Genomic DNA, 27,929 nt, shown 5'->3' with positions numbered 1-27,929 from the left:
GTCGTCATTCTTGGCTTCTGTTTTTTTATCTTTTTTTTTTTATTAATACAAAATGAAACAACCTGGAGACGACAACTGAAGTTAATGACTATTATTATTTTTTTCCTGATTTTTTTTCTTCTCAATTGTTCTTTTACAAACACCTAAAAACAGCTAAAACCACAACACAAGGTTTTTTGTCATTTTTTTGATTTTATTTTGCATACAGACAGAACTACGTATGGTTTGGATGTGGGGGGGGGGTTGTTTGTTTTTAAAGACCAGCTACACTGTAAAGGATGGAGAGAGACTGAAGGGTTGAGGTGGGGGGAAGCGTCACAATTTTGGGGAAAGGCGCAAAGGAGGGGTGTGTGCTTTGATTGATAAATACTTCCCGTGTGGATCTGTTACTTCCCAAAAGCAGCTGCTTAAAATAGGACCTTAATCCAGAGGCGTCAAGATTCACAAAGGAGGAGAGGAAAGGTTAGGTTGCATGTAAATTTATTAGCTGCGTTGTCGTTCAACGTTGCAAGGAGGCGTGGCTTCAGCAGGGCACCGCTTTAACCAGTGGAACTCCCTGCCTATTGATGTTAGGCAGCCTCCCTCTCTATATTCAGATAACTTAAGGGCTGAGGGTCTGTGTGTCTCGGAAACTCCCTATTCTGCTGCAGCCAGAGGGAAAGACCGTTTGTTTGTGCTTTAGCACCACCCCCTCCAGCTGGCCAGAGGGAGATATTGCAGCTGCCGGGGGCCAGGTGACAAAGGGGAATAACACCTGGAACTTTGAAGATGCTGAGTTTGACTTAGTGCTTCGTTTATGACACAGGGTTCCTCTGTGCCTCCCCCCAGACTACTGACCAACTCTCAAGTAAGGCCAAAAAAGTATTAGCCCTCTCCCTCCTGGGGAATTGGGGAAGCAGAATTATCCTAAATGGATAATTCTGCAGTGTGAGCCAGGGGTTGTTGGGACTCCAGCTCCCACCATTGGTCATGCTGGCTGAAGGCTTAGAGTCCAGCCGATCCTCGCCACTTGTGGTATTTTTTCTTCAAAGGGGAAAAAAACCACACCAAAAACAGAGAGATTGGAATGAACGAGAAGACCGCATTCGCTATCCTGCTGAGTTAAAATGTGCTTATTTATCAAGCTTTGCTGGGCAGTTTTTGGTCCACAAACGATAAATTGGAACAGCGATTCTCCCTCCTTTCTTCTTGGTCGTGAAATAAAGGGCTAAGGATCTCTCGGTTTGTATTAAGAGACCTGGCCCCCAGCTCACAATGAGGCCCCTGAGTGGAGATGCAAAGGCAGGGATGGGAAACATCTAAGACCATAAGAAGAGCTTGCAGGATCAGGCCAGCGGCCCATCTAGTCCAGCATCCAGTTCTCACCACGGCTGAGCAGGATCTGAGCACAGGAGCAACAGTCTTGTCCCTCTGTGGTTTCCAACAAAACAACACCACCACAAACTGGCTTATAAGTATAGAACCAAATTTACTAGAATAGAGATAGACTTGTAACCATTCAAGCAACAAACATACTAAGGTGCCATGTGCAAAACAAAGCCTGGAGATACTGTAAACACGGAGTGGATAAATGTACAACTGTATCTTAACAAGTTAAAAAGGTAAAGGGTAAAGGGACCCCTGACCATTAGGTCCAGTTGTGGCCGACTCTGGGGTTGCGGTGCTCATCTCGCTTTATTGGCCGAGGGAGCCGGTGTACAGCTTCCGGGTCACGTGGCCAGCATGACTAAGCCGCTTCTGGCGAACCAGAGCAGCACACGGAAATGCCGTTTACCTTCCCACTAGAGCGGTACCTATTTATCTACTTGCACTTGATGTGCTTTTGAACTGCTAGGTTGGCAGGAGCAGGGACCGAGCAACAAGAGCTCACCCCGTCTCGGGGATTCGAACCGCCAACCTTCTGATCGGCAAGTCCTAGGCTCTGTGGTTTAACCCACAGCGCCACCCGCATCCCATTAACTTGTTAAGATACAGTTGTACATTTATCCACTCCATGTTTACAGTATCTCCGGGCTTTGTTTTGCACATGGCACCTTAGTATGTTTGTTGCTTGAATGGTTACAAGTCTATCTCTATTCTAGTTATTATTCTACTAAATTGGATTTTATACTTATAAGCCAGTTTGTGGTGTTGTTGTTTTGCTGCATTATTATTACTGTCACCACATTTGGTACTTTGTGTATATCCTCTGTGGTTTCCACTAACTGGCACTGCAGCATCTTAATTTGTCTTGGGGCCTCAAATAAAATCAAAGTCACATGAATACATGTCCCTCATCTGAGAGCAGTTGGTGGCAGTCAACCATGAGGCGAGATGTTCCAAAGGCCTGGGCCAGAAGATGGTGAGTTCTTCCGTCTAGATAGGAAACAAGACCAACCAAGCGAAAGGCAAGCTCTCCAATTAGACTGGTGGTACTTTATTGTCACCATCTCTGGGGAAAGGGCCATCATATTGTGATAGGAATTTTATGGTCTTAGATATATGGTAATGTTCATAAGTGTACCAACCAAGCACATACATAGATCAGCACAGGAAGACCAACCTGGAACCATTTTGATTCCTAAACTGAGCAAATGTTTTCTCTGCGAGGTCAAAGTGGGAAACCTCCCATTGTCTCTTTCCTCATAAATCCTGTCTTAAGGGTATGTCTGTGTTTGAATAGGGTGTGAGCCTGTGACCTGGCCCAGGAACTAAGTATTTATCATTACAAAAGACTGGCCAGGCTACCCAGGCAATCCAATCAAGTAACCTGCCAGACAGGAGATAAAGAACGACAGGAGAAAAACAACATTCAAATTTCTGTTTTAAGACCGCCTTTTCTGTGTTGTAGGTATGATGTATCCGAGGGGTGGTCTTAGGTTACACCCCTTCGGTGATGTATGTATGATGTTTCTGGGGGTGGTCTTGATCTACAGGGTGGCAATTTCAAAAGTCTTTATAAGGCCTTGCGCGCCATTTTCCTCTCCTGCATGTGGTGTGAGGACCCTGTTGCAACAGATCAAGAAAGCTTACTCGCTGCTTTGCTTCTCAATATTCTCTGGTTGGCCTCTGTTATTTTCTCCTACCAATAGGGCACCTGTATAAGGACTCTATATGGGCTCTTGGATACCCCATAAGGGAAAAGGGCAATTTTTGTTTACAACAATAGCTTGGCCTTGCAAGCAGAAAGTCCCAGCTTCCATCCTTTGAAGGCATCTCTCCAGGGAGGGCTGAGAGCCCCCCTACCTGAAATCCGGCACAGCTGCTGCCAGTCCGAGCAGACAATACTGACCTCTTGGGCCAGTAGTATATGGCAGTTTCATATGTTCCTATATCTTGGGGAAGGGAAGGGGCAATCTCAGCAGAGGAGAACCCCAAAAGGCCCAGGCTCCAATCTCCAGGTAGGCCTGGATGAGACCTGACACCCCCGGAGCGCCGCTGCTGTTGGTCAGTGTCAGCAACACTGGACTAGATGGGCCCAAGGCCCCTGGCTCGGAATCATGGCAGCTGACTCGAGTCCCAAAGCAAAACAGATCCACCAGCAGCCAATGACACAGATGCACAATGAATGTACAGGTTGTGGAGAGGCTCACAAGAGCGAAGCCCGGTTTGCGGGACGACAGGGCCTGTTTGGCACCGCACCCAGAAACCCGAAGGCTCTTCCACCCTCCCTCAGCGGCGCCAACCCCATCCGGAGCCCTGAAACGTCAAGCTAAACGAAATCACACACCCGAACCGACGCTAGTTTTACACACCCAGAAACGGACGCTATGATTTGGGGGAGGTTGTTTTGTTTGTCTCCCCCCGCTGTATATATTTACACACACACACACACAAGTGGGGTGGGTGTGCACCGAGACACAAAAGCGTGCCTCTTGAGAACCCCTTTTTTAAAAATAAAAAAGAAGAAGGAGATGAAAGGAAAAGGGGATGTTTGGAGCACGTTAACACACCCGAGATCTGTGAGATTTACTGTTTTGTACAAGCTTACACATTGGTGTAAAACATCGTCACATGTCCTCTACCAGATAGTTGGACACACATGCACACATACCCCAGCTTGGATTGGTGAAGTGGTTTGCGGGGGGGGGGTCACACACCCTGAAATGCCATGGGTTCGGGAGGGGGGTCACACCGCCGCCCCCCCCGATGTTTGACCTCTGACCCGTCTGCGTCCCTTTTGCGCAGAGAGACAGAGAGAGAGAAAGAGAGAGAGAGGCGACTTTGCGCCTCATCCGGTCCCCCTGCTATTTCATTGGGGTCATTTTTTTGGATGGGTGGAGGCGGGGTGAGGATTCACACGTACACCGATAACCACAAGAGGAAATTGGGGAGAAGGGCCGGGGGTGAGATTTGTCTGCGGGCGAAAGCCCAGACCACGGTTGGTTCCCCCCCCCCCGGTTGAAATGGTACGACAAGACAGTCACAGTGTCTACAACTCTAGATCTGCCACTTGCCCCCCTCCCCTGGCAAGTGGGACGGGGCAGGCGCGGATGAGGGCCGAGTGCGAATATCTCTCTCTCTTTTTCACACGCTCGCACGGACGCACGCTCACTGCAGCACCTGCCCCCGTGTCTCCGGCAGCTTGAGGGCCAGGGAGCTCCCCACGGCCAGCGCCGCCGACGCCAGAAGGATGGGCACCGCTTTCGTGATGCCCACAAAGGACGTGAAGATGCTGATGCCCAGGACGGCGGCCAGTTTGCACAGGGCATTGAGGAAGCCGAAAGCAGTCGTCCTAGAAGCAAAGGAAGAAATAATAATAATGTTATTATCAGAAGGTCGGGGGTTTGAATCCCCGCGATGGGGTGAGCTCCCGTTGCTCGGTCCCTGCTCCTGCCAACCTAGCAGTTCAAAAGCACGTCAAAGTGCAAGTAGATAAATAGGTACCGCTCCGGTGGGAAGGTAAACGGCGTTTCCGTGTGCTGCTCCGGTTCGCCAGAAGCGGCTCAGTCATGCTGGCCACATGACCCGGAAGCGGTACGCCGGCTCCCTCGGCCAATAAAGTGAGATGAGCGCTGCAACCCCAGAGTCGTCCACGACTGGACCTAATGGTCAGGGGTCCCTTTACCTTTACCTTTAAGCCCAGCCATCTGACTGGGGTTGCCCCAGCCACTCTGGGCAGCTTCCCACAAAATATAAAAACACAACAAAAGGTATTGTGTAAGGTATTGGTTGTCTTTAGAATAGATTTATGAAAGATTTAGAAAACTTATTGATTAGAATATTTGTATGAGATTGTATGGGGAAAATATGGAATAGCAGATACAATTTTGCTTAAAATGTATATGGGAAGTACAGTGTAAGCGGTGGAAGTCAATCAGTGAAATTTTATTATTGAGATATTTGTAGAATAAATTCTTCCAATTTTTCTTCCAATTTTTCTTTTTCTTTTTTCTTTTCTTCCTTTTTTCCTTTTTGTTCCTTTTTATATATGTGTGTGCTTATCTGAAATATGTATGTATTTGCAGTATTTTGCTTATACTGTATTTTGTAATAATTATGTTAAATAAAATTTAATAATAATAAAAAAATCAAACTTCCCTTAGGATGCCTTCGGAATATCAAGAAAAAGATGCAAATAGGGGTTGTGGTTTTTTTTCAGGGAGAGAATTTGTTCTCCAGGCAGCTGCATCTCAGAATCAGGAAATAACTACAAGTTATTGACATCCACGGCCTCTCTTTGGGCACGATAAGTCTGCCAGGCTTTGAGGTAGCATCTCGCCACGGGGAATCTCCTGTTTTAAAAACACAATCTTCATACCAGTTGCTTGCTGATCAGGAAAAACCTGACTCCTCGCCCTAGCTGTGCAAGCCAGCGACACAAATGGAGGAAACCAGAGCCAGTGTAGCGTAATGGTTTGTGTGTTGGACTAGGTAGGGCCTGGAAAAGTTGGGTTGGAATCCCCCGCTCAGCCACGAAGCTCACGGGGTGACCTTGGGCCAAGTCACTGCCTCTCAGCCTCACCTACCTCACACAGCTGTCGTGAGGATAAAATGGGGAGAAGAACCATGTGCACCAACTAGAGATCATAGCTGTCAAGTGTCCCTTACTTGGCGGGACAGTCCCTTATCCCAGCGCCATGTCCTGCTGTTGTCCCTTATTGATGAGACTTCTTTTGGCTGCTGGCTGGGCTTTCTGCCTTTGGCTCAGAGGGGCTCAGAAGCTGAACATACCTGTGCCCGGAAAATCCCTTATTTTGGCTGCTGATCCCTTATTTTCGAGGCTGCTGGTCCCTTATTTTCAAATCTGTAAGTTGACAGCTATGCTAGAGATCCCTGGGGGGGGGGGTTGTTGTTGTTGTTGATGATGATGATGATGATGATGATGATGATGATGATGATAGAAAGAGGAAACGGAAGAGGGAGGAAGAAGGGCATTTAAAACAACAACAACAACAACAACAACAACAACAACAACTTGATCTATACAGTGGTACCTCGGGTTACAGACCGCTTCAGGTTACAGACGCTTCAGGTTACAGACTCCACTAACCCAGAAGTAGTACCTCGGGTTAAGAACTTTGCTTCAGGATGGGAACAGAAATTGTGCGCTGGTTTAGGTTAAGAACCTCCAGGACCTCCAGGACGAATTAAGTTCTTAACCTGAGGCACCACTGTATTTTGTAAGCCTTCGCTTTCAGGTTTTTTGCTACCTCCAAGCAGCGTATAAATTCTTACTAATAAATAATCAAGAAAATCAACACGTCTTGCTGATTTTATTACAGCTGCTCCATTTTTGCAAAGCCTGTTTGTGCTGCTGCTTCGAAACAGACCTCAGCCTCTGTGACCTGACCTCTAAGCTTTCGCCCCCCCCCTCTCCTTCACTGAAAAAACGCAGAACTGGGTTTCTGCTCCTCTCCAGGAGCCATTCAACCTGCCTTCTCTCTCTCTTTTTCCCTCTCTCTTCCCCCTCCTCCTTTTCTCCTGTGCTGCCAAGGTCCCTGAGGGCAGCCTGGGCTGGCGTGTGACTGGCAAGCTGGATGCGTCACTTTTTCTCGGCTTGATCTCATTTCCAATGCTAGGCAGCCTCTCGCTTCCCCCCTGCAAAGTGTTTATCCCTGAAAGGACATTGGAGGCGCTGGGAGGGAAGGGACAGGACCGCACCGTCATGAGATTTGGATTTTACACTTTCTTCTTTAAGATGTTGCAATGCAGGGAGGGATGCAATTAACCGCTTTGGGCCACCTCTAGAGTCCTTCGCAATCTAGACAGCTCCCATAGTTCTGGCATCGCAGAAGCATTCAGGCAGTGCTTCTGAACCCTCCTGTCCCTATTCCCCCAAAAATCATATACATTGTTGTCCTTGTAAACCATGAGGACTATCAACTTGGGATCTGGGGGTTCTTTTAAGCAAAATTCTCCATTCGCAACAGGAGGTTTTGCGGCGGCATCTGAATTCATAGGAGCCAAAAGAAAGATCCGTGACACACTTTGCGAGGGCAACTTCCCCCTACTTTGTACTATCGTAGAGTTTGAAGGGACCGCAAGGGTCATTTAGTGAAGTCTGACTCCTCGCAAATGTTCTGGATTGCAGCACCCATCACCCCTGCTCAGATGATGATTGCAAGGGATGTCAGCTGGTGAGTTATGATTTCGGGGAAATAGCCTCAGGGGCCAGGATTATCCTCCGGGTTCCCCACCCCTGCAGTGAAGGACTGTCTTCTGCAAATGGACACCCTGCCAGGTGTCAACTGCCGATGGACAACAGCAAGATCTCTGCAAGAAACCTCCGCACCTTAGAGATCTTGGACCTTCCAGTTCAATTTCCTCCTCCGTGCTTCCTCCTTGTGATGGCCTGGGACTCGGACTCGGAACCAGAGGAGTCTCAGTCTGCACCGGATCCTTTGCCTCAGGCATCATCTGAACCAAGTCTGGGGCCTGATTCTGAAGAGCCCCAGTCTGCACAGGTTCCGCTGCAACAAGCACCAGCTGGGCCGAATCAGGGGCCAGAGCCTGCCCTGGCTCCAGATGCAGGGATGACCTTGTTGCCTCCGGCTGGGCCATCACTTACAGCTGCTCCACTACCGGTTGGGTCAGGGGAGGCTGAGGCGGCCTCTGGGTCTAGTAACCCACCGACATCTCCCGAGCTGCAGAGACTGAGGTCTGAGAGAAGGAGAGACCTGAGTACTTGCAGGAGGAGTGCTTGCCTTTGGGCGAGACAGGGAGGTGAGTTGCCGGGGGATCAGGACCGGCCGTTACCCCGACAAAGGCAGTCAGACCCCGCCCCAGGTTGTGGGAGCAACATTGCTGTATGCTAGATCCTGCCTGAGATCCTGTACCTGTCCTCAGTGGCGTAGTGTGGGTTGTCAGCACCTGGGGCAAGGCAAGTAATTTGCGCCCCCTAACCCGTGGATTTTAGCACTCGAGTCTCTTCCACTAGATTAGTTAAAGAAACCCTTACCCCCTAAGCACATGTATTGTTTGCAGTGAGAGTGAGTGAGCCAGGTAGGGGCAGAGAGCTGCGAGTGCGAGCGCCCCCCCCCCAGATGTTGCGGCTGGCCCCCCCTGCATCCCCCATGCTACGCCACTGCCTGTCCTTGCCTGGTTTCCTGCCTTGGCCCTGTTGGACTGACTCCTAGCGGAACCTACGGTTTCTGGACCGGTCCTGGACCACGTTTCATGGGTTACTCCCCAGGCCCAGCACACTCCTGCCCAACTTCTGCAGGGTGACCCTAGGAGCAAATCCTCAGTGGCTGACCCACCTCCTTTTGGCTCCAATCAGCACAAAGGGAAAGAGGGCTTCTTCTCATTGGCTAGGAATGCTCCCCTTTCATGCCGATGGGTCGGCTCCAGGATGGTGGAGGCGGGGTCTCTGCTGCAGAAATAGCCTTTGGCCACCACCCAACCGCAGACCCCTACAACTCTGGTAGGCTTCCCCCAAGAACTGGGGTTCCTGCAAAGAGGAGGATGAAAGGCTTACCTTCTATCCGATGGGTAGAGCTCCACCGTGAGGACATCCAGGGCGTTCCAAGAAGCTATGCTGACCCCACCAAATAGGCAGAGGAGGGCGATCATGGCGGACTCGCTGTTCCCGAATGAGAGGAAGAAGCAGCTCACGCAGGACATGACGCTCGACCCGGCTGGATGCGTCGGGGAGAAGGTGGGAGGGGAGAAAGTGAAGAGAGAGGAGTCAATGGGATAGTCCTAATTCAAGGTTAGGCATGTCTGACTGCGCCCGTTGCCCTCTGCGTCCATCGCAGAAGCCGATCTCTTAGGAATCGTCAAACAAGTTTCTAGACCTCATGAGGGGAAAGGTTCAAAACCCAGAGGAGGACTCGGTATTACTGGCAGCCTTTTGAGTACTGCTAAAAATAAGAGTTTCTGCAATAGTGTTGATTAACAGGTGGTACCCAGCTAAGTGCTACTCAGAGTAGACCCATTGGATTAATGGAGCCCAGTTAGCCATGCTGACTTAATTCAACCGGTCTGCAATTTCAGTTGAATACAGCCAAATAATAAGAATGTAGCAAACTTTGTTATTAGTTCTTTCCTGTATACAAAGTGTGTAAATATGTTTATATTTGTCTCAATAGAGTAAAAGAAAATGCTCTCTCTCTCTCCAAAGCTGTCAACTTTTCCCTTTTCTTGCGAGGAATCCTATTCAGAATAAGGGTAAGGTAAAGGGACCCCTGACCATTAGGTCCAGTTGTGGCTGACTCTGGGGTTGCGGCGCTCGTCTCGCTTTATTGGCCGAGGGAGCTGGTGTACAGCTTCCAGGTCATGTGGCCAGCATGACTAAGCCGCTTCTGGTGAACCAGAGCAGTGCATGGAAACGCCGTTTACCTTCCCGCCAGAGTGGTACCTATTTATCTACTTGAGGCGCTTTCGAACTGCTAGGTTGGCAGGAGCAGGGACCGAACAACGGGAGCTCACCCCGTCACAGGGATTCGAACTGCCAACCTTCTGATCAGCAAGTCCTAGGCTCTGTGGTTTAACACACAGCGCCACCTGCGTCCCTAAGGGAAAAGTTGACAGCTATGCTCTCTCTCTCACACACACACTCATTGATTTCCCAAGGTATCTGGGTAACAATCAGATGCAATGGACTTAACCTGTGCCTGGAAAAGCGTCACTCTTTCAGCTCTATGTGCTTTTCAAGGGAGAAGAAAGGTCGTCATCCTCACTAGCTCATGTCCAAAGAGGTGGAGGAGCTCAGGGAATTTGGGGGGGCGGAGGGCTCAAGGGGGGGCGGAGGGCTCCCAGGTGCCACGATGCCATCCCTCCCACCGATGTAAACTGTTCATCAGAAATCCTGCCCACGCACCAATTTGGTTCCTAGTTCTCCAGAAGCTTTGTTACTCATTTATTCAAAATCAGCAACTATTCACACAAATGAAAATGCAGCCTAGTAGGGTCTTTTAAGCAAATCACACAGGCTCTTTCATGGGGGAAACATTAACTAATGAGGCCAATTAGCACGAAAGTCAAAAGGGCCACAAAGCAACAGATTCCCTGCCCCTCCGAAACCTTTCTTTGCACCAAAATGCACTGCCACAGAATCACAGAATCGTAGAGGCGGAAGGGACCACGAGGGTCATCTAGTCCAACCCCCCGCAATGCTGGAGTCTTTTTGCCCATGGGTAGGCAAACTAAGGCCCGGGGACCGGATGCAGCCCAATCACCCTTCTAAATCCGGCCCGCGGATGGTCCGGTAATCAGCGTGTTTTTACATGAGTAGAATGTGTCCTTTTATTTAAAATGCATCTCTGGGTTATTTGTGGGGCATAGGAATTCATTCATTTCCCCCCCCCCTAAAAAATATAGTCCGGCCCCCCACAAGGTCTGAGGGACAGTGGACCGGCCCCTGCTGAAAAAGTTAGCTGACCCGTTTTTGCCCAACGTGGGGCTCGAACCCACAAGGGTCTCACGCTCTAGTGACTGAGCTGCATTTTGTGTGCAGTGCAAGGACTGAGCGGAGTCCTAGTCTACATCAGAATTGCAGCACACAGCTGGGGCAATCATCCCCCCCCCCCCCCCGTGCCCTTTTCTTAAAGAAAACGCCCTCCTCCTTTGCTCCTGAAAAGAACCTGTCATTTACACTCATGGAGCAACTTAAAATTCAGAGTGTGGGGGAGCAGTTTTCAACAGGAAAGCAGCACAAAGGACTTGGCTCTCACCTCTTACTCATGCCACAATCCTGCTCTGGATCTGTGGTCCCTGCAGCTGGCAAAAAAATAATAATACAGACACACTAAGGCATTGTCTGTTTTGGCCATAAATATCCTGTGATCTGACCGGTGCCTTTTCCCCAGTAATTAGGTGGGAAATTTCTAGACAGGACATTCCTATCCGTATATAAAGCCTTTAGCAACTTGGCGGAAGTTTGCCTGCAAGATTGCCATACTCCTCAAACCACTTGCGACCAACAGAACTGGCACTTCTAGAGGCACTACATAACACCCGTTTCTCATTTGTAAGAACTCAATCTTTTAGTGTGGCAGCAGCTACACTGTGGAACTCCCTGCCTATTGAAATTAGGCAGCCGCCTTCGCTGTGCTATTGAAACTGTCCCAGAAACTCCAGCAGGTGCACAATGCTTCAGCGAGGCTCCTCACGGGGTCCCTGCCATGGGAGCATATTCACCCAGTGCTTTACCAGTTGCACCGGCTCCCGGTAGAGTATAGGGTCGGGTTCAAGGTGCTGGTCTTGACCTTTAAAGCCCTTTGTGGCTTAGGGCCCTCATATCTACGGGACCGCCTCGCCTGGTCTGCCCTGCAGAGGACCTTAAGGTCCATGAATAACCATAGTTTAGAGGTCCTGGGCCCTAAGGAAGTCAGACTATCCTCCACCAGGGCCAGGACCTTCTCAGTGATGGCTCCGACCTGATGGAATGCTCTGTCCCATGAGACCTGGGCCCTGCAGGATTTAACCTCCTTCCGTCAGGCCTGTAAGACAGAACTATTCCGCTTGGCCTTCAATTTGAATTCAGCCTGATTTTTTATTTCCCTTCCCTTCCCCTTTTATGAAGATCACCCGCTCTGAGACACCACAGCTAATTCTTGCCTGGTCTCCTCGCTGGCCCAAGTAGGACCAATTCAGCCAGCTAGCCCTGGGGGTTACCTAATGCTTATTTCCCCTAAACTGATTTTTGAATTTTATTGTTATTCATGTTTTTATACTGCATTTTATGCTGCTTTTATAATTAAGTGTTTTAAATTTGTTGTTAGCTGCCCTGAGCCCGGTTTTTGAACTGGGAAGGGTGGGGTATAAATAAAAATTTATTTTTATTTTTATTTTTATATCTCTTTAATCTGTGAATGGCGACAGGACTACCTCTAACCCTTACCCAGCATCCGAAGTCGCCCGATTTTGTCCATCAGGAGCGCAGAGACTATATTCCCTGGCAGCACGGCGAGAGTGCCCAGGAAGCTGACAAAATAAATCATGTAGGCATTGTTGTCATCGCTGAAGTCCAGCTGACAGCCTTCTTTGTTGTGGAGAAAGGTACTGTTGATGATCCGGCTGTTGATGAACTTGTACTCAAAGAGGTCTGTGGGTCAAGAGGAGACAGACAGAGGGTTATTTTATTTTTATTTATTAAATGAACTGCAGGGGGGTCAGACTAGATGATTCTTGGTGTCCCTTCCTACTGTACAGTCCTGTGGTTCTACATGGGCTTCCACAATGTATAAAAGAATAAAAGGAAACTCACTTAAGCAACTGGTCCTACCAGGAGGTGGCATGACTTAACCATAGAATAGGAAGGAGCACCAGGATATACCGTAGTTTTCGCTCCAAAACACGCACTTTTTTGCTCCTAGAAAGTAAGGGAAAATGCCTGTGCGTGTTAAGGAGCGAATGCACGGATCGGAGCCATGGCTGCCGTCAGTCAAGCAAAGCGGGAGCCGCTTACACACTCTACTAGGCTCTCGCTTTGCTTGCTTTAAAGTGACCTGGAGCGGAGGGAGGGAAGGAGAGCCATGGCAGCAAAGCGGGCAGCAGCCGCTTACACGGGAGGAGGGACAGACGCTAGCAAAGGTCCGTGCGCTCTCTAAACAGAGCAATGAGGCTGCAGAGGGACGGCAGGAAAGATAAAATTTAAGCAACCAGCAGCAAAATAAAACCAACCTCGAGCTCTGAGCCACGCAGTGAAAACCAGGAAGTTAAAAAAAAAAGGCTGGGGATGAGGGAGAGGGGAAAACTTCACAAATCCCCGCGTCTCAGCTGATCCGATGGGAGGGAACAGCTTGTTTTCAGGCAGGATAGATTCGAGCATTGTCTGGGTCCTAGTGCCCCTACTACTTTTTTAGACCCGGCCAATTTGGCCAACTATCGCCCAGTCTCAAATCTGCCATTCTTGGGCAAGGTGATTGAGCGGGTGGTTGCTGAACAACTCCAAGCACGCCTGGAGGAAACAGACCATTTGGATCCCTTCCAGTCGGGATTCAGGCCTCATCATGGGACTGAAACTGCCTTGGTCGCACTGGTTGATGATCTCCGGCGGGCTAGGGACAAAGGTGAGAGCTGTCTCCTAGTTCTGCTGGATCTCTCAGCGGCCTTTGACACCATCGACCATAACATCCTTCTGGACCGTCTAGAGGGGCTGGGAGCTGGGGGCACTGTTATACAGTGGTTTCGCTCCTTCCTCCTGGGCCGTGTTCAGAAAGTGGTGGGGGGGGATGAGTGTTCAGACCCCTGGGCTCTCACTTGTGGGGTACCTCAGGGTTCCGTCCTCTCCCCCATGCTTTTTAACATCTATATGAAGCCGCTGGGAGAGATCATCAGGGGGTTTGGACTGGGTGTTCATCAGTATGCAGATGACACCCAGCTCTACCTCTCCTTTAAATCAGAACCAGTGAGGGCGGTGAAGGTCCTGTGTGAGTGCCTGGAGGCGGTTGGAGGTTGGATGGCGGCTAACAGATTGAGGTTGAATCCTGACAAGACAGAAGTACTGTTTTTGGGGGAGAGGAGGCGGGCAGGTGTGGAGGATTCCCTGGTCCTGAATGGGGTAACTGTGCCCCTGAAGGACCAGGTGCGCAGCCTGGGAGTCATTTTGGACTCACAGCTGTCCATGGAGGCGCAGGTTAACTCTGTGTCCAGGGCAGCTGTCTACCAGCTCCACTTGGTACGCAGGCTAAGACCCTACCTCCCCGCGGACTGTCTCGCCAGAGTAGTGCATGCTCTGGTTATCTCACGCTTGGACTACTGCAACGCGCTCTACGTGGGGCTACCTTTGAAGGTGACCCGGAAACTGCAATTAATCCAGAATGCGGCAGCTAGACTGGTGACTGGGAGTGGCCGCCGGGACCACATAACACCGGTTCTGAGAGATCTGCACGGCTCCCAGTACGTTTCCGAGCACGATTCAAAGTGTTGGTGCTGACCTTTAAAGCCCTAAACGGCCTCGGTCCTGTATACCTGAAGGAGCATCTCCACCCCCATCGTTCTGCCCGGACACTGAGGTCCAGCTCCGAGGGTCTTCTGGCGGTCCCCTCACTGCGAGAAGTGAGGCTACAGGGAACCAGACAGAGGGCCTTCTCGGTAGTGGCGCCCACCCTGTGGAACGCCCTCCCATCAGATGTCAAAGAGATAAAGAATTACCTGACATTCAGAAGACATCTTAAGGCAGCCCTGTTCAGGGAAGTTTTTAATATGTAATGCTGTACTGTTTTTAACACTGATTGGGAGCCGCCCAGAGTGGCTGGGGAAACTCAGCCAGATGGGCGGGGTATAAATAATAAATTATTATTATTATTATTATTATTATTATTATTATTATTATTATTATTTGTGCTCCATTCTATTGCTGCTGGTGGCTGCTTATCACTCAGGCTACAAGGAGGAGCGCTTTTACACAGCTAATGGTGAATCCCCTGCAATCCAAGTCCTCCTCACTTGCTCAAATCTATTCTGCCTCAAAACAAGGAGCAGAAGGAAAAGGCTGCAAACTGTTAAATGGGAAAAAACCCAGGCACAGGGCAAGTACCTTAAGTATACCTTTAAAGCAACAGTGCTCTTTCCCTCCCTCCTCCCCGCTCAGCTCGCCGAAAAGCTCCTTCTCCACGCGTGCTCCTTGTCCCTTGAGTGCTTTTCCTTCCCTCCCCACTTAAAACGTGGTTACAAAGCACGGATCCACATGGATCCTCAGGATTTTTGCATTGGGCTACCCCAAACTCACCATCAGATCACATGTCTGTGGCCACAGCATGAACCATAAAAATCATGCACCCACTGTTTCGTTCAGAATATTTTTTTCTTGTTTTCCTCCTCTAAAAACTACGTGCGTGTTATGGTCAGATGCGTGTTATAGAGCGAAAAATACGGTATATTTTTTTCTTCAGATGTAATTTTCATTGTAGGGACATTTGAAAAACTGGAAAAAGAAAATATTTTTTAAAGGTTTTTGTTTGCTTTTTTGGCACGCGGCGGCCTCAGACTTTACCCGTGTTGTAGAAGACGGTAGAGATGAAGGTGCAGTTCTTGAAGAACGTATTGCTAGTTGTGATGTCCTCAAAGTAACATTCTTCGAACAAGGAGTCAACGAAGGACACAGACTTCATTTTGAGGCTTATAAACCTGTCGTAAAACAGAGAGGTTATGGGTTTGAGTCGGGTGAAAGATTCCTGAATTGCCAGGGCTTGGACTAGACCAAGGGTAGGCAAACGAAGGCCCGGGGGCCAGATCCAGCCCAATGGCCTTCTAAATCCGGCCCACGGATGGTCCAGGAATCAGCGTGTTTTTACATGAGTAGAATGTGTCCTTTTATTTAAAATGCATCTCTGGGTTATTTGTGGGGCCTGCCTGGTGTTTTTACATGAGTAGAATGTGTGCTTTTATTTAAAATTACAGGGAACCAGGCAGAGGGCCTTCTCAGTAGTGGCACCCTCCCACCAGATGTCAAAGAGAAAAACAACTACCAGACTTTTAGGAGACATCTGAAGGCAGCCCTGTTTAGGGAAGCTTTTAATGTTTAATAGGTCATTGTATTTTAATATTCTGTTGGAAGCCGCCCAGAGTGGCTGGGCAAACCGAGCCACAGATGGGTGGGGTAATAATAATAATAATAATAATAATAATAATAATAATAATAATAATAAATGCATCTTTGGGTTATTTGTGGGGCATAGGAATTCGTTCATATTTTTTTGCCAAAATATAGTCTGGCCCCCCACAAGGTCTGAAGGACAGTGGACTGGCCCCCTGCTTGAAAAGTTTGCTGACCCCTGGACTAGATGACCCTCATGGTCTCTTCCAACTCTGCAGTTGTATGATTCTATCCCTAAAATTCTCATCCAAGGATACGATAAGGACAAGTCATAACCCCGCCCCACTGAAAATTGAGCACCACCGTCGAGGGTAGTGTAACCACCAAAACAGAAAGGTATTAGTCTGGCATTAAAAGATAACCATCTTGGTGCCAGGCGTGTTTTCCCAGGAGAAAGCATTCCATAAATGGTAGAGACGGGGGCCACCAGTGAGAAGGCCCCGTTCTCCCGCACAACCAACCAACAAGGAACAAACTCCCAATGGTCTCGGTCATGACCCATCTGGCGAACCAGAGCCTATCATATTGTAGGGCTACCACATTTTGCAGAGCGAGAGAGAGAGAGGCCACCTACTTGTCGTTGAAATACTCGCTGCGGGTGTGGATCTGGTTTTCCAGCGTGAAGTTGAAGGTGATGTGGCGCACCGACTCGTTGTTGAACACCTTGGTGCGAGAGGCGTACTCAATGTTCTGGAGGTGCTTGATCATGTCTGGGAACCAGACTGTCAGACCGTAGTAACTGCCGGAGGAAGGGGAGGAAAGAGTTAGGAGGGGGAGGACTGAGACAGAAGGGAAATCTCTGGAGACTTGAGTCAGATTGAACCACAAGCGTTCGATGCAGAGAAGATCCCGGAGCACTTCATAGTTGTTTGCACCAGTTTGTTTCTGAACACAGTTCAGAGACCCCCCCTATAAAATCCCCGATATTGGTTGGGGGTTTTGTGGCTGTCCGGTTGCAAGACTAATTCAGGGGCTGGCAATTTTTTGGTGTTTTTAAAGGTGTTTTTTTAATTATTTAAATTTCAAGTTTATACATTTCATTAGTTCTACAATCAATTTAACATTTCAAAATTTGACTTCCTTCCCCCTCTTTCTGCAGTATAAGTTTTTTTTTTTAATATCTTCTGCATATCCAGATTCATTTCATTTGCTCATTTAATTACCTACTGTAAATATATACTCTTGTGAAACTACAGGTTATTACAATAATCCTGCTAATGATTTTATCTGTTTACAATTTATCTGCAAATATTCAATAAACCATTTCCATTCTTTTATAAAAAGTTTGTTATCTTGATTTCTTATTCTTCCAGTAAGTTTCACCATTTCTGCATATTCCATAACTTTTTGTATCTGTTCTTCCTTTGATAGGACTTCTTCCTCTTTCCACTTTTGAGCAAGTAGCATTCTTGCTGCTGTAGCAGCATGGAATGAAAAAAAATTCCATACAATTTAGGTAGTTCTGGACTGGCAAACTCTGAGAAGCCACACCACCTCTATCCCACAAACTCACCCCCGGTGCTCCCTACGCTACCAAAAAACATTATTCAGGATAGCGGTTTCCACAACCCACTAAGGAATGTAAAGGTAAAGGGACCCCTGACCATTAGGTCCAGTCATGGCCGAACCTGGGGTTGCGGCGCTCATCTCGCTTTATTGGCCGAGGGAGCCAGCGTACAGCTTCCGGGTCATGTGGCCAGCAGGACTAAGCCGCTTCTGGCGAACCAGAGCAGCGCACGGAAACGCCGTTTACCTTCCCGCCGGAGCGGTACCTATTTATCTACTTGCACTGGAGTGCTTTCAAACTGCTAGGTTGGCAGGAGCAGGGACCGAACAACGGGAGCTCACCCCATCGCAGGATCGTCAGCCAAGGAAGCTTTCTCCCCGCACACCTGCAAACCAAATCTCCAGCCTCCAGCCATGACTGATCCACGAGCCGTTTGCAATTATTTCCTCTTTGAAAATTATTTCACTGACAGCTCCAATTAACGAGAGCTGCCTGGAGATCAGTCATGGAACTGCGCCTTATGACGCTGCCTTTTTCACTCTCTCTCTCTCTCATTCTCTTTCTCTCATCCGTCCCCCTGAGTCATATCAGCAAATGAGTTCGGTGGTTATGGGCTTTGGGAAGAAAAGGGAAAAAACATAAAAAAAATATTTTTAAAATATTCTCCTTACGCCGCTGCACAAACTGGTAGCCTTTGATTCTGGCCGCACGGCAGTCCTTGTTGCATAAATTAAATATCAGCTCCGTGTTTAACTGTTGCAGCAGCTGGATATTCGCCTGCTAATGAGCTTGCAGGCGAGTTAGCGAGGTGGGAAGTTGAGGGTATCAAAGCCTATAATCATAGCTGTGCAACCCCAGAATTCAAGGGGGCTGTTTCACAGGGTAAGTGGACTTTAACAGGGGGGAAATTAGAGTACTGTGGTACCTCGGGTTACAGACGCTTCAGGTTACAGACTCCGCTAACCCAGAAATAGTACCTCAGGTTAAGAACTTTGCTTCAGGATGAGAACAAAAATTGTGCTCTGGCAGCGCAGCAGCGGCAGGAGGCCCCATTAGCTAAAGTGGTGCCTCAGGTTAATAATAATTTCAGGTTAAGAACGGACCTCTGGAACAAATTAAGTACTTAACCCGAGGTACACAGGTGGTGCTGTGGGTTAAACCACAGAGCCTAGGATTTGCCGATCAGAAGGTCGGCGGTTCAGATCCCTGTGACGGGGTGAGCTCCCATTGCTCGGTCCCTGCTCCTGCCAACCTAGCAGTTCGAAAGCACGTCAAAGTGCAAGTAGATAAATAGGTACCGCTCTGGCGGGAAGGTAAAGGGCATTTCCGTGTGCTGCTCTGGTTCACCAGAAGTGGCTTCGTCATGCCTGCCATATGACCCAGAAGCTGTGCGCCGGCTCCCTCGGCCAATAAAGCGAGAGGAGCGCCGCAACCCCAGAGTCGGCCACGACTGGACCTAATGGTCAGGGGGCTCTTTACCCTTTACCTTACCACTGTAGCTGGAGATTGGGGTAGGAGGTGAAGGAAGCAGTTTTGCTGAAAGAGGAATGGAGCTATCAGGCACAGCACTGAAAAAACTATGACCCCAACCTGGATTACAGTGGTACCTTGGTTCTCAAATGCCTGGGTACTCAAACACTTTGGTTCCCAAATGCCGAAAACCCGGAAGTAAGTGTTCCGGTTTTCGAATGTTTTTCAGAAACCGAACGTCCAATGCAGTTGTCGGCTATTGTTTCCAGGGAGCCTGCGCCAATCAGAAGCTGCGCCTTGGTTTTCAAACATTTTGGAAGTCAAACAGACTTCCGGAACGGATTAAATTCAGCGCTTTTGTTTTTGCTATTTATTTTGCGGTTTTTGAGGCTTTTTCAGTTAATGTTTTTGTGACTGTGTGGACCCAGTTCAGCTACTGATTGATTGATTGATTGTGTGACTGTGGAAATGGATAAAAGCCCACCATCCAAACAATGACCATCATCAGTGCAGTTAAGAAAAAATAATAATTTTAATTTTTATCATCTACAATACTGTCTTATTTATTTTATAGTACAGCACATTGATTATTGCTTTCCTTTTATGTATCAATGGTCTCGTTAGATAGTAATATTAATGTTAAATTGCTGTTTTAGGGGTTGTTTTTAAAAGTCTGGAACGGATTAATACGTTTTGCATTACTTTCAATGGGAAAGCGCACCTTGGTTTTGGAATGCTTTGGTTTTGGAACGGACTTCCGGAACAGATTACGTTTGAGAACCAAGGTACCACTGTATATGTTTTAGTCTATTCTATCACAGCTTTAACTTTCTGTACGGTTTAAATTATTGTTGCAAAAAAAAAAAATGTGATAATTTTATTGTTTTATATATTCTTTGCCTTGAGGGTTTTTTCTCCTACGATCAAGCAGTACAGTGGTGCCCCGCAAGACGAATGCCTCGCAAGACGGAAAACCCGCTAGACGAAAGGGTTTTCCGTTTTGGAGGCGCTTCGCAAAACAAATTTCCTATGGGCTTGCGAGTTCCTGCGTTGTTTTTTTCCTTCCCCCCCCCCCCCCGCTTTTTCTAAGCCACTAAGCCGCTTATCCACTTATCCGCTAAGCCGATAAACTGCTAAAAGCCGCTAAAAGCCGCTAATAGCGCTAATCCGCTAAGCCGTCAATGGGCTTGCTTCGCAAGACGAAAAAACCGCTAGACGAAGAGACTCGCAGAACGGATTCTTTTCGTCTTGCGAGGCACCACTGTATATGAAGTTTATGAAATAAATAAATGGAATAAAGCTATACTAGCCCCACCTGAAAGACATGGTGAACCACACCGCCATCATCATCAGGGTCACCCGACGGTATTCGGGAACAAAGCACTGGTGGAAATTCGCCCAGACCTGTAAAAAGAGAGAAACATATTTTGAGCCTCTCCGGGGTGGGGCTAAGGGGAGGGAAGAGGGTAAATCAGTGTAGGTTTTCCACAGTTGGGCAAAAGATTTTGGATATAATATACAGCTAAAAGTATGGTAGAGGTTGTGGAAAGAAAGAATAAAATTTTCAGCATGTAATGCTTTGAAAGAGAATATGCTGAAAATGATGTATAGATGGTATATTACACCTGTGAAACTAGTCAAAATGTATAAGGCAAGTAATAAATGTTGGAAATGTAATGAACAAGAAGGAACATTTTATCATATGTGGTGGGAATGTAAGAAAGTAAAAAACTTCTGGGAAATGATATATAATGAGATGAAAAAGATGTTGAAATATACTTTTTTTAAAAAAAAATCAGAATCATTTTTACTTGGTATTATAAGCGAGGACATTAATAGACAGGATATTAAATTGTTCTTATATGCAACAACAGCGGCAAGAGTATTGTTAGCCCAGAAATGGAAGCAAGAAGAAATACCGATGAAAGAAGAATGGCAGACGAAACTAATGGACTTTGCAGAATTGGACAAGATGACAGGAAGGATTTGAAACCTGCAGGACCAGAGATTCAAAGAAGATTGGAAGAAATATACAAACTATTTGAAGAGCAACTGTAATCAACAAATTACGCTAGTAGGACTACAAGAAGTTTTGTAAGGAGGAATATATGAAATATTGCAAAGAAGAGAAAGGAGAGAGATATTAGTTATGATATTTAAATGTAATAGTGGTAGTAAGAAATGTAAATTAAGTGAAAAAGATTGGAAAATTTTCAGATGTGATTGATGGAAGTCAAAAAAATTGTATAAGATATAAAAGTATGTTTAATAATTATTGAAAATGATATGTTAAAAAAAACTATCTATCTATCTATCTATCTATCTATCTATCTATCTATGAAGTGTGCAGGATCGGACTCTGAAGGCACTGTCTGTCTGTCTGTCTGTCGGCAAATCGTTGCCAGAGTCAGGGAACAGCGACGGAATGTGGCTAAACAGTGCAACCTTTGTGAGGGAAGTGAGAGGGCCATTTGGCTGGGCCCACCAAACCTTCGTTGCTCCGGAAGCTAACCTGCTGGGAAAGGTTCAAGAAGCGGACCATCCAGCGCCGGTACCAGGTCCCCGTGTCAGACTGGATCTCTACCAGCTCGTCCTCCTGTTTGATGGTCTTGATGTGGGTCACCTGTGGAGTAATTTAAAAAAAAGTTGGAGAGGGAAAGTGACTGGGGAAATGATGACACCTTTCTCTTCCAGGCTTTTTAGAGCATGGTTTCCCCCAAAATCTAGGGTTTTGGACTACAACTCCCATTGTCCCTAGCTAGCAGGACCAGCGGTCAAGGACGATGGGCATTGTAGTCCAAAAACGGCAGGAGATCTAAGTTTGGGAAGTGCTGCTTTAGATTCAGGGCAGGACCTTGCAAGTTTGTATACTGTGAAAGATTCCCAGCAGGGGCGTTGCAAGGTGTAAACACAAGAACAAACAGGTGCAAATTTGGATTTTTAATGTCACAGAGGCGAGCCCCTCACCCTGCAAAATCACCACCCAAAGCAGTTAGAACCTAAGTAGATAAGAAGAGTCCTGCTGGATCAGGCCAGTGGACCATTTAATTCAGCATCCTCTTCTCACAGGGGCCAATCAGATGCCTCTTCTGGGAAAGCTTCAATAAACACACAAGACATAACCGGCTGTACGTTTGAAAAAATAATATATACTATTCATTGTACTGAATTGTAGATTTCAACAGAAGTAGCTCATAAAGTTTAATGGAAAAAGTAGAAGAGCCAGTGGATCAGTTCATTCTCTAATCAGTTTAATATGTGAAAATGTCTATTCCACCTGTCTGTTCATAGAGTCCAACAATCCATAAGAAAGGTTGTTGCAGTTCAGTATCAATCAATCCTTTATTAGGCATAGCAAACCACACACTATCAAACAAACACCGTATACAAATTGTGGAAAATACAAATTCAGCATAACAATTTGCATAAATAATACAGTAAAACACTACCACATCACCGACCGGTCACGAACCACTAAATCTCTCTATGACGGCCCAGTCCTTCCACAAAAAATTAACCACTATTAAAGTAATTTGATCAATCCTGTCCAAGAGCAGGTCCTGAACCTGCGGCATAGAACCGAGCCTGTTAAGTTGTAAGGCCTCCAACAATTGTCTTCTGGCATAAATGCCAAAATCACAAGAAAAGAAAATATGCTCCAACGTAGTTATAATAATAATAATAATAATTTATTATTTATACCCCGCCCATCTGGCTGGGCCTCCCCAGCCACTCTGGGCGGCTTCCAAAAGAATATTAAAATACTATGATACATCAAACATTAAAAGCATCCCTGAACAGGGCTGCCTTCAGATGTCTTCTAAAAGTCTGGTAGTTGTTGTTCTCTTTGACATCTGGTGGGAGGGCATTCCACAAGGAGGGCGCCACTACCGAAAAGGCCCTCTGCCTGGTTCCCTGTAACTTGGCTTCTCGCAGTGAGGGAACCGCCAGAAGGCCCTTGGTGCTGGACCTCAGTGTCCGGGTAGAACGATGGGGGTGGAGACGCTCCTTCAGGTATACTGGACCGAGGCCGTTTAGGGCTTTAAAGGTCAGCACCAACACTTTGAATTGTGCTCGGAAACGTACTGGGAGCCAATGTAGGTCTTTCAAGACCGGTGTTATATGGTCTCGGTGGCCGCTCCCTGTCACCAGTCTGGCTGCTGCGTTCTGGATTAGTTGTAGTTTCCGGGTCACCTTCAAAGGTAGCCCCACGTAGAGTGCATTGCAGTAATCCAAGCGGGAGATAACCAGAGCATGCACCACTCTGGCGAGGCAGTCCACAGGCAGATAGGGTCTCAGCCTGCGTACCAGATGGAGCTGGTACACAGCTGCCCTGGACACGGATTTAACCTGTGCCTCCATGGACAGCTGTGAGTCCAAAATGACTCCCAGGCTGCGCACCTGGTCCTTCAGGGGCACAGTTACCCCATTCAGGACCAGGGAGTCCTCCACACCTGCCCGCCTCCTGTCCCCCAGAAACAGTACTTCTGTCTTGTCAGGATTCAATCTCAATCTGTTAGCCGCCATCCATCCTCCAACCGCCTCCAGACACTCACACAGGACCTTCACCGCCTTCACTGGTTCTGATTTGAAAGAGAGGTAGAGCTGGGTATCATCCGCATACTGATGAACACCCAGCCCAAACCCCCTGATGATCTCTCCCAGCGGCTGCATGTAAATGTTGAAAAGCATGGGGGAGAGGACAGAACCCTGAGGCACCCCACAAGTGAGAGCCCAGGGGTCTGAACACTCATCCCCCACCACCACTTTCTGAACACGGCCCAGGAGGAAGGAGCGGAACCACTGTAGGACAGTGCCCCTAGCTCCCAGCCCCTCAAGACGGTCCAGAAGGATGTTATGGTCGATGGTATCAAACGCCGCTGAGAGATCCAGCAGAACTAGGAAACAGCTCTCACCTTTGTCCCTAGCCCGCCGGAGATCATCAACCAGTGCGACCAAGGCAGTTTCAGTCCCGTGATGAGGCCTGAATCCCGACTGGAAGGGATCCAAATGGTCCGCTTCTTCCAGGCGTGCCTGGAGTTGTTCAGCAACCACTCGCTCAATCACCTTGCCCAAGAATGGAAGATTTGAGACTGGGCGATAGCTGGCCATCGTGGCCGCATCTAAAGATGGTTTTTTAAGAAGTGGTTTGATAACCGCCTCTTTCAGCGGGTCTGGGAAGGCTCCCTCACGGAGGGAAGCATTCACCACCCCACGAAGCCCATCGCCCAGTCCTTCCCGGCTAGCTTTTATAAGCCAGGATGGGCAAGGATCAAGGAGACAGGTGGTTGGTTTCACTCGTCCAAGCAGCCTGTCCACATCCTCGGAGGTAACAGATTGGAATTGATCCCATGCAATTTGACTAGACAGGACTCTAGCACTCTCCCGCCCCGGCCCTGCTCCCACGGTGGCGTCTACCTCTTCCCGAATCTGAGCGATTTTATCTGCAAAAAACTTTGCAAAATCATTGCAGGAGATCATGTGGCCCGTACTGGGCCCTGATGTAGCAGGTGGTTCCGCTAAATTGCGGACCACCTGAAAAAGTCTCCTGCTGCTGTTTTCTGCAGATGCAATAGAGGCGGTGAAGAAAGTCTTCTTCGCCGTCGCTACCGCCACTTGGTAGGCTCGACATTGAGCTCTAACCTGTGTCCGGTCAGCTTCAGAATGAGTTATCCGCCACCGGCGCTCTAGCCGTCTCAACGATTGTTTCATTGCCCTCAGATCCGTGGAAAACCACGGGGCTCTCCGGGCTCCTTTCACAGAGTCTAAGGCAAGGATTTCTGGAATATTAGCCTTGTTTCGCCATCCTGGGCTTCATCAGTAGTACTAACTCATATATGATATCACAGGACTGCTGTGTCAGCAGCTACTATGCGATAAGATCCACTGTCCTGTGATGTCATATATGAGTTTGTACTACTGATGAAGCCTAAGACGGCAAAACAAGGCTAATATTCCGGAAATCCTTGTCTTAGACTCTGCGAAAGGATTCTGTGGAACTGTAACAACCCTTCATGTGGATTATTGGACTCTATCAACAGACAGGTGAAATATACATTTTCACATATATGGACCTTATGCATAACCTGATTAGAGAATGAACTGATCCGCTGGGTCTTCTACCTTTTCCGTTGAACTTTATGAGCTGCTTCTGTTGAAATCTACAATTCAGTACAGTGGTACCTCGGGTTAAGTACTTAATTCGTTCTGGAGGTTTGCTCTTAACCTGAAACTGTTCTTAACCTGAGGTACCACTTTAGGTAATGGGGCCTCCTGCTGCCGCCATGCGATTTCTGTTCTCATTCTGAAGCAAGGTTCTTAACCCGAGGTACTATTTCTGGGTTAGCGGAGTCTGTAAGCTGAAGCGTCTGTAACCTGAAGCGCCTGTAACCCGAGGTACCACTGTACAATGAATAGTATATATTATTTTTTCAAACATACAGCTGGTTACGTCTTGTGTGTTTATTGAAGCTTTCACGTAACCAGAGGTTTGTTGTTGTTGTTCTTCTGGGAAAGCAGCAATCAGGATTCGAACACACGAAACCTCTCCCCTTCTGTGGTTTCCAGCAACTGGCGTTCAGAAGCTTTGCTGCCCCTGACTGTGGAGGCAGAACATAGCCATCCTGGCTAGTAGCCACCGATAGCCATCTCTGCCTAACCCTCTTTTAAAGCCATCTAGGTCGGTGGCCATCATTGCTTCCTGTGGCAAGGAGTTCCACAGTCCGATTATACACTGTTCATCCATTTTAGTTTGCTGGAACGGTGGCCAGGATGATCCCTCACCGAGAAGACTCGCTCGGGGTGACCCTTGGCTCTCATGTTGGTGTCGTGGACCTGCTTCAGTACCATCCAGGCTTCGTCGTGTTTCCCGTTCTATAAAGGGAAACGTTACAGTTTAAAAAATAACAAAGCCATTAACCGAGATTCTGCCCTGTGTGTGTTACGTCAACAATGTTTAGGCAACACGATGACGATATACATATGTAATAGACCATCTTTATAGAATTCCTTCAAACAATAACAAATTCAAAATGAAATCTTAGGTCTCTGAAAGTCTTTAAATGAAGAGAGGTACCGAACTTTCCACGATGAAAGATAAGCTGTGAAGCTTTGTGTATTCAGCAAATATAATGTCCAACACTGAACAGAGATTCCGGATATTGACGGCTGTTTCGTAGATCTTCGTCAGCGTGGTGGGAGAATATAGAATTATTTCATAAACTGAAAATAAAATTTTGTAAAGTGATATGTCATGCAGGTCATCGTCTGTAAAATTTTATTTTCAGTTTATGAAACTCTGTTCAAAGGGTAGACAGAGTAAATCACCCATAATTAAAATATACAATAAACAAGCCCATTAAAACAGTGTGCTAGTTAAAACTTAATAATAATAATACTTTATTTGTACCCTGCCCATCTGACTGGGTTGCCCCAGCCACTCTGGGTGGCTTCCAACATATATAAAAACATAATAAAACGTGAAACATTAAAAAGCTTCCCTGCACAGGGCTGCCTTCAGATTCCTTCTAAAGGTTATATATCATGTAAGTTTTGCTATTTCTCCACAGCAGACAGCTGTATGAATAATGTCAGTTTGACTCTGTCTCGCCAGAGTGGTGCATGCTCTGGTTATCTCTTGCTTGGACTACTGCAATGCGCTCTACGTGGGGCTACCTTTGAAGGTGACTCGGAAACAACAACTAATCCAGAATGCGGCAGCCAGACTGGTGACTGGGAGCGGCCGCCGAGACCACATAACACCTGTCTTGAAAGACCGACACTGGCTCCCAGTACGTTTCCAAGCACAATTCAAAGTGTTGGTGCTGACCTTTAAAGCCCTAAACGGCCTCGGCCCAGTATACCTGAAGGAGCATCTCCACCTCCATCGTTCTGCAGGGACACTGAGGTCCAGTGCTGAGGGCCTTCTGCAGTTCCCTCCCTGCAAGAAGCCAAGTTACAGGGAACCAGGCAGAGGGCCTTCTCGGTAGTGGTGCCCGTCCTGTGGAACACCCTTCCACCAGATGTCAAAGAGAAAAATAACTACCAAACTTTTAGAAGACATTTAAAGGCAGCCCTGTTTAGGGAAGCTTTTAATGTTTAATAGGTTATTGTATTTTAGTTTTTTGTTGGAAGCCGCCCAGAGTGGCTGGGGAAACCCAGACAGATGGGTGGGGTATAAATAATAAATTATTATTATTATTATTATTATTATTATTATTATTATTATTAATATTATTATTATTCCCTTGAGAGAGCTTGACCAATCATGGAGCTGTCTCCATGCCTCTGTATCACCAGGCAGACTTACTCCTTCACACTGCCTTGGCTGTCTGCCAAACCCTAATTGACTCTGTGTGTGTAGCTGCACGTATGCAGATTCACCACTAGGTGGGTGCCATTTTGAGGTTCACCTCCGGTGCCAAAATGTCTTGGGCCAGCCCTAGTGACACCAACCCACTGGGTCTTTCCCCTCCCCTATCACCACATTCCAGCCTTGCCCTGATGCCTTCCTCCATCTCTTCCCCATCTCCCTTAAGCCGTTCTGTTCCTATTACCTCCAAGAAAAAGCGGGGGCTCTCCGGCATGGTGGTGAGGGCTCCGATGGCGAAGACGGACGGGAAGGCACAGACCAGGACGAAGACACGCCAGCTGTGGAACTGGTATGCAGACCCCATTTGGAAGCTCCAGCCTTCGGATTGGAAAATAAAGATTTGTTACACCCACCTCTCTCCCCGCACGTGCCGCAAATCTCTTCCATTTCACAACATTCCAGAATTGTGCACCTTCCAAAGTGGAAACATGCAAGCTCAGAAATTTGCACTGGGTTCAGAATGCAGATCCCAAGTTTCCAGCCCCTAAGATGGATAAGGGGTGCCAAGAAGGCGATATAAAATGTCTAGCGCTTTTTGAGACAAGGTGATTTGCTCCTTGCATGAATCCCCTTCACATATATGCAAATGAGCCCCATATGCATAATCAATGCATATT

General features: G+C 47.5%; 1 protein-coding gene across 1 annotated transcript in view; it reads right to left on the bottom strand.

Moving 5' to 3' along the window:
- Positions 1 to 4,371: 4,371 nt before the first annotated feature.
- The window catches only part of SV2A (synaptic vesicle glycoprotein 2A), a 40,564-nt gene continuing 17,006 nt past the window's right edge, over positions 4,372 to 27,929 (bottom strand). Inside the window, exons 4-12 of the mRNA XM_079958025.1 lie at positions 27,497 to 27,630; positions 25,725 to 25,814; positions 21,454 to 21,564; positions 20,257 to 20,345; positions 16,539 to 16,703; positions 15,362 to 15,495; positions 12,266 to 12,469; positions 8,900 to 9,059; positions 4,372 to 4,714 (exon numbers count right to left, since the gene is read on the bottom strand). Coding sequence (XP_079814151.1) covers positions 4,531 to 4,714; positions 8,900 to 9,059; positions 12,266 to 12,469; positions 15,362 to 15,495; positions 16,539 to 16,703; positions 20,257 to 20,345; positions 21,454 to 21,564; positions 25,725 to 25,814; positions 27,497 to 27,630 — 1,271 coding nt within the window. The 3' untranslated portion in view covers positions 4,372 to 4,530. The remainder of the gene's footprint in view (positions 4,715 to 8,899; positions 9,060 to 12,265; positions 12,470 to 15,361; positions 15,496 to 16,538; positions 16,704 to 20,256; positions 20,346 to 21,453; positions 21,565 to 25,724; positions 25,815 to 27,496; positions 27,631 to 27,929) is intronic.

This window comes from Podarcis cretensis (genome assembly GCF_951804945.1).
Source record: "Podarcis cretensis genome assembly, chromosome: 16".
NCBI lineage: Eukaryota > Metazoa > Chordata > Lepidosauria > Squamata > Lacertidae > Podarcis > Podarcis cretensis.
Note: the sequence above shows the minus strand (reverse complement) of the source record. Positions and strands in the feature narration are given on the sequence as shown.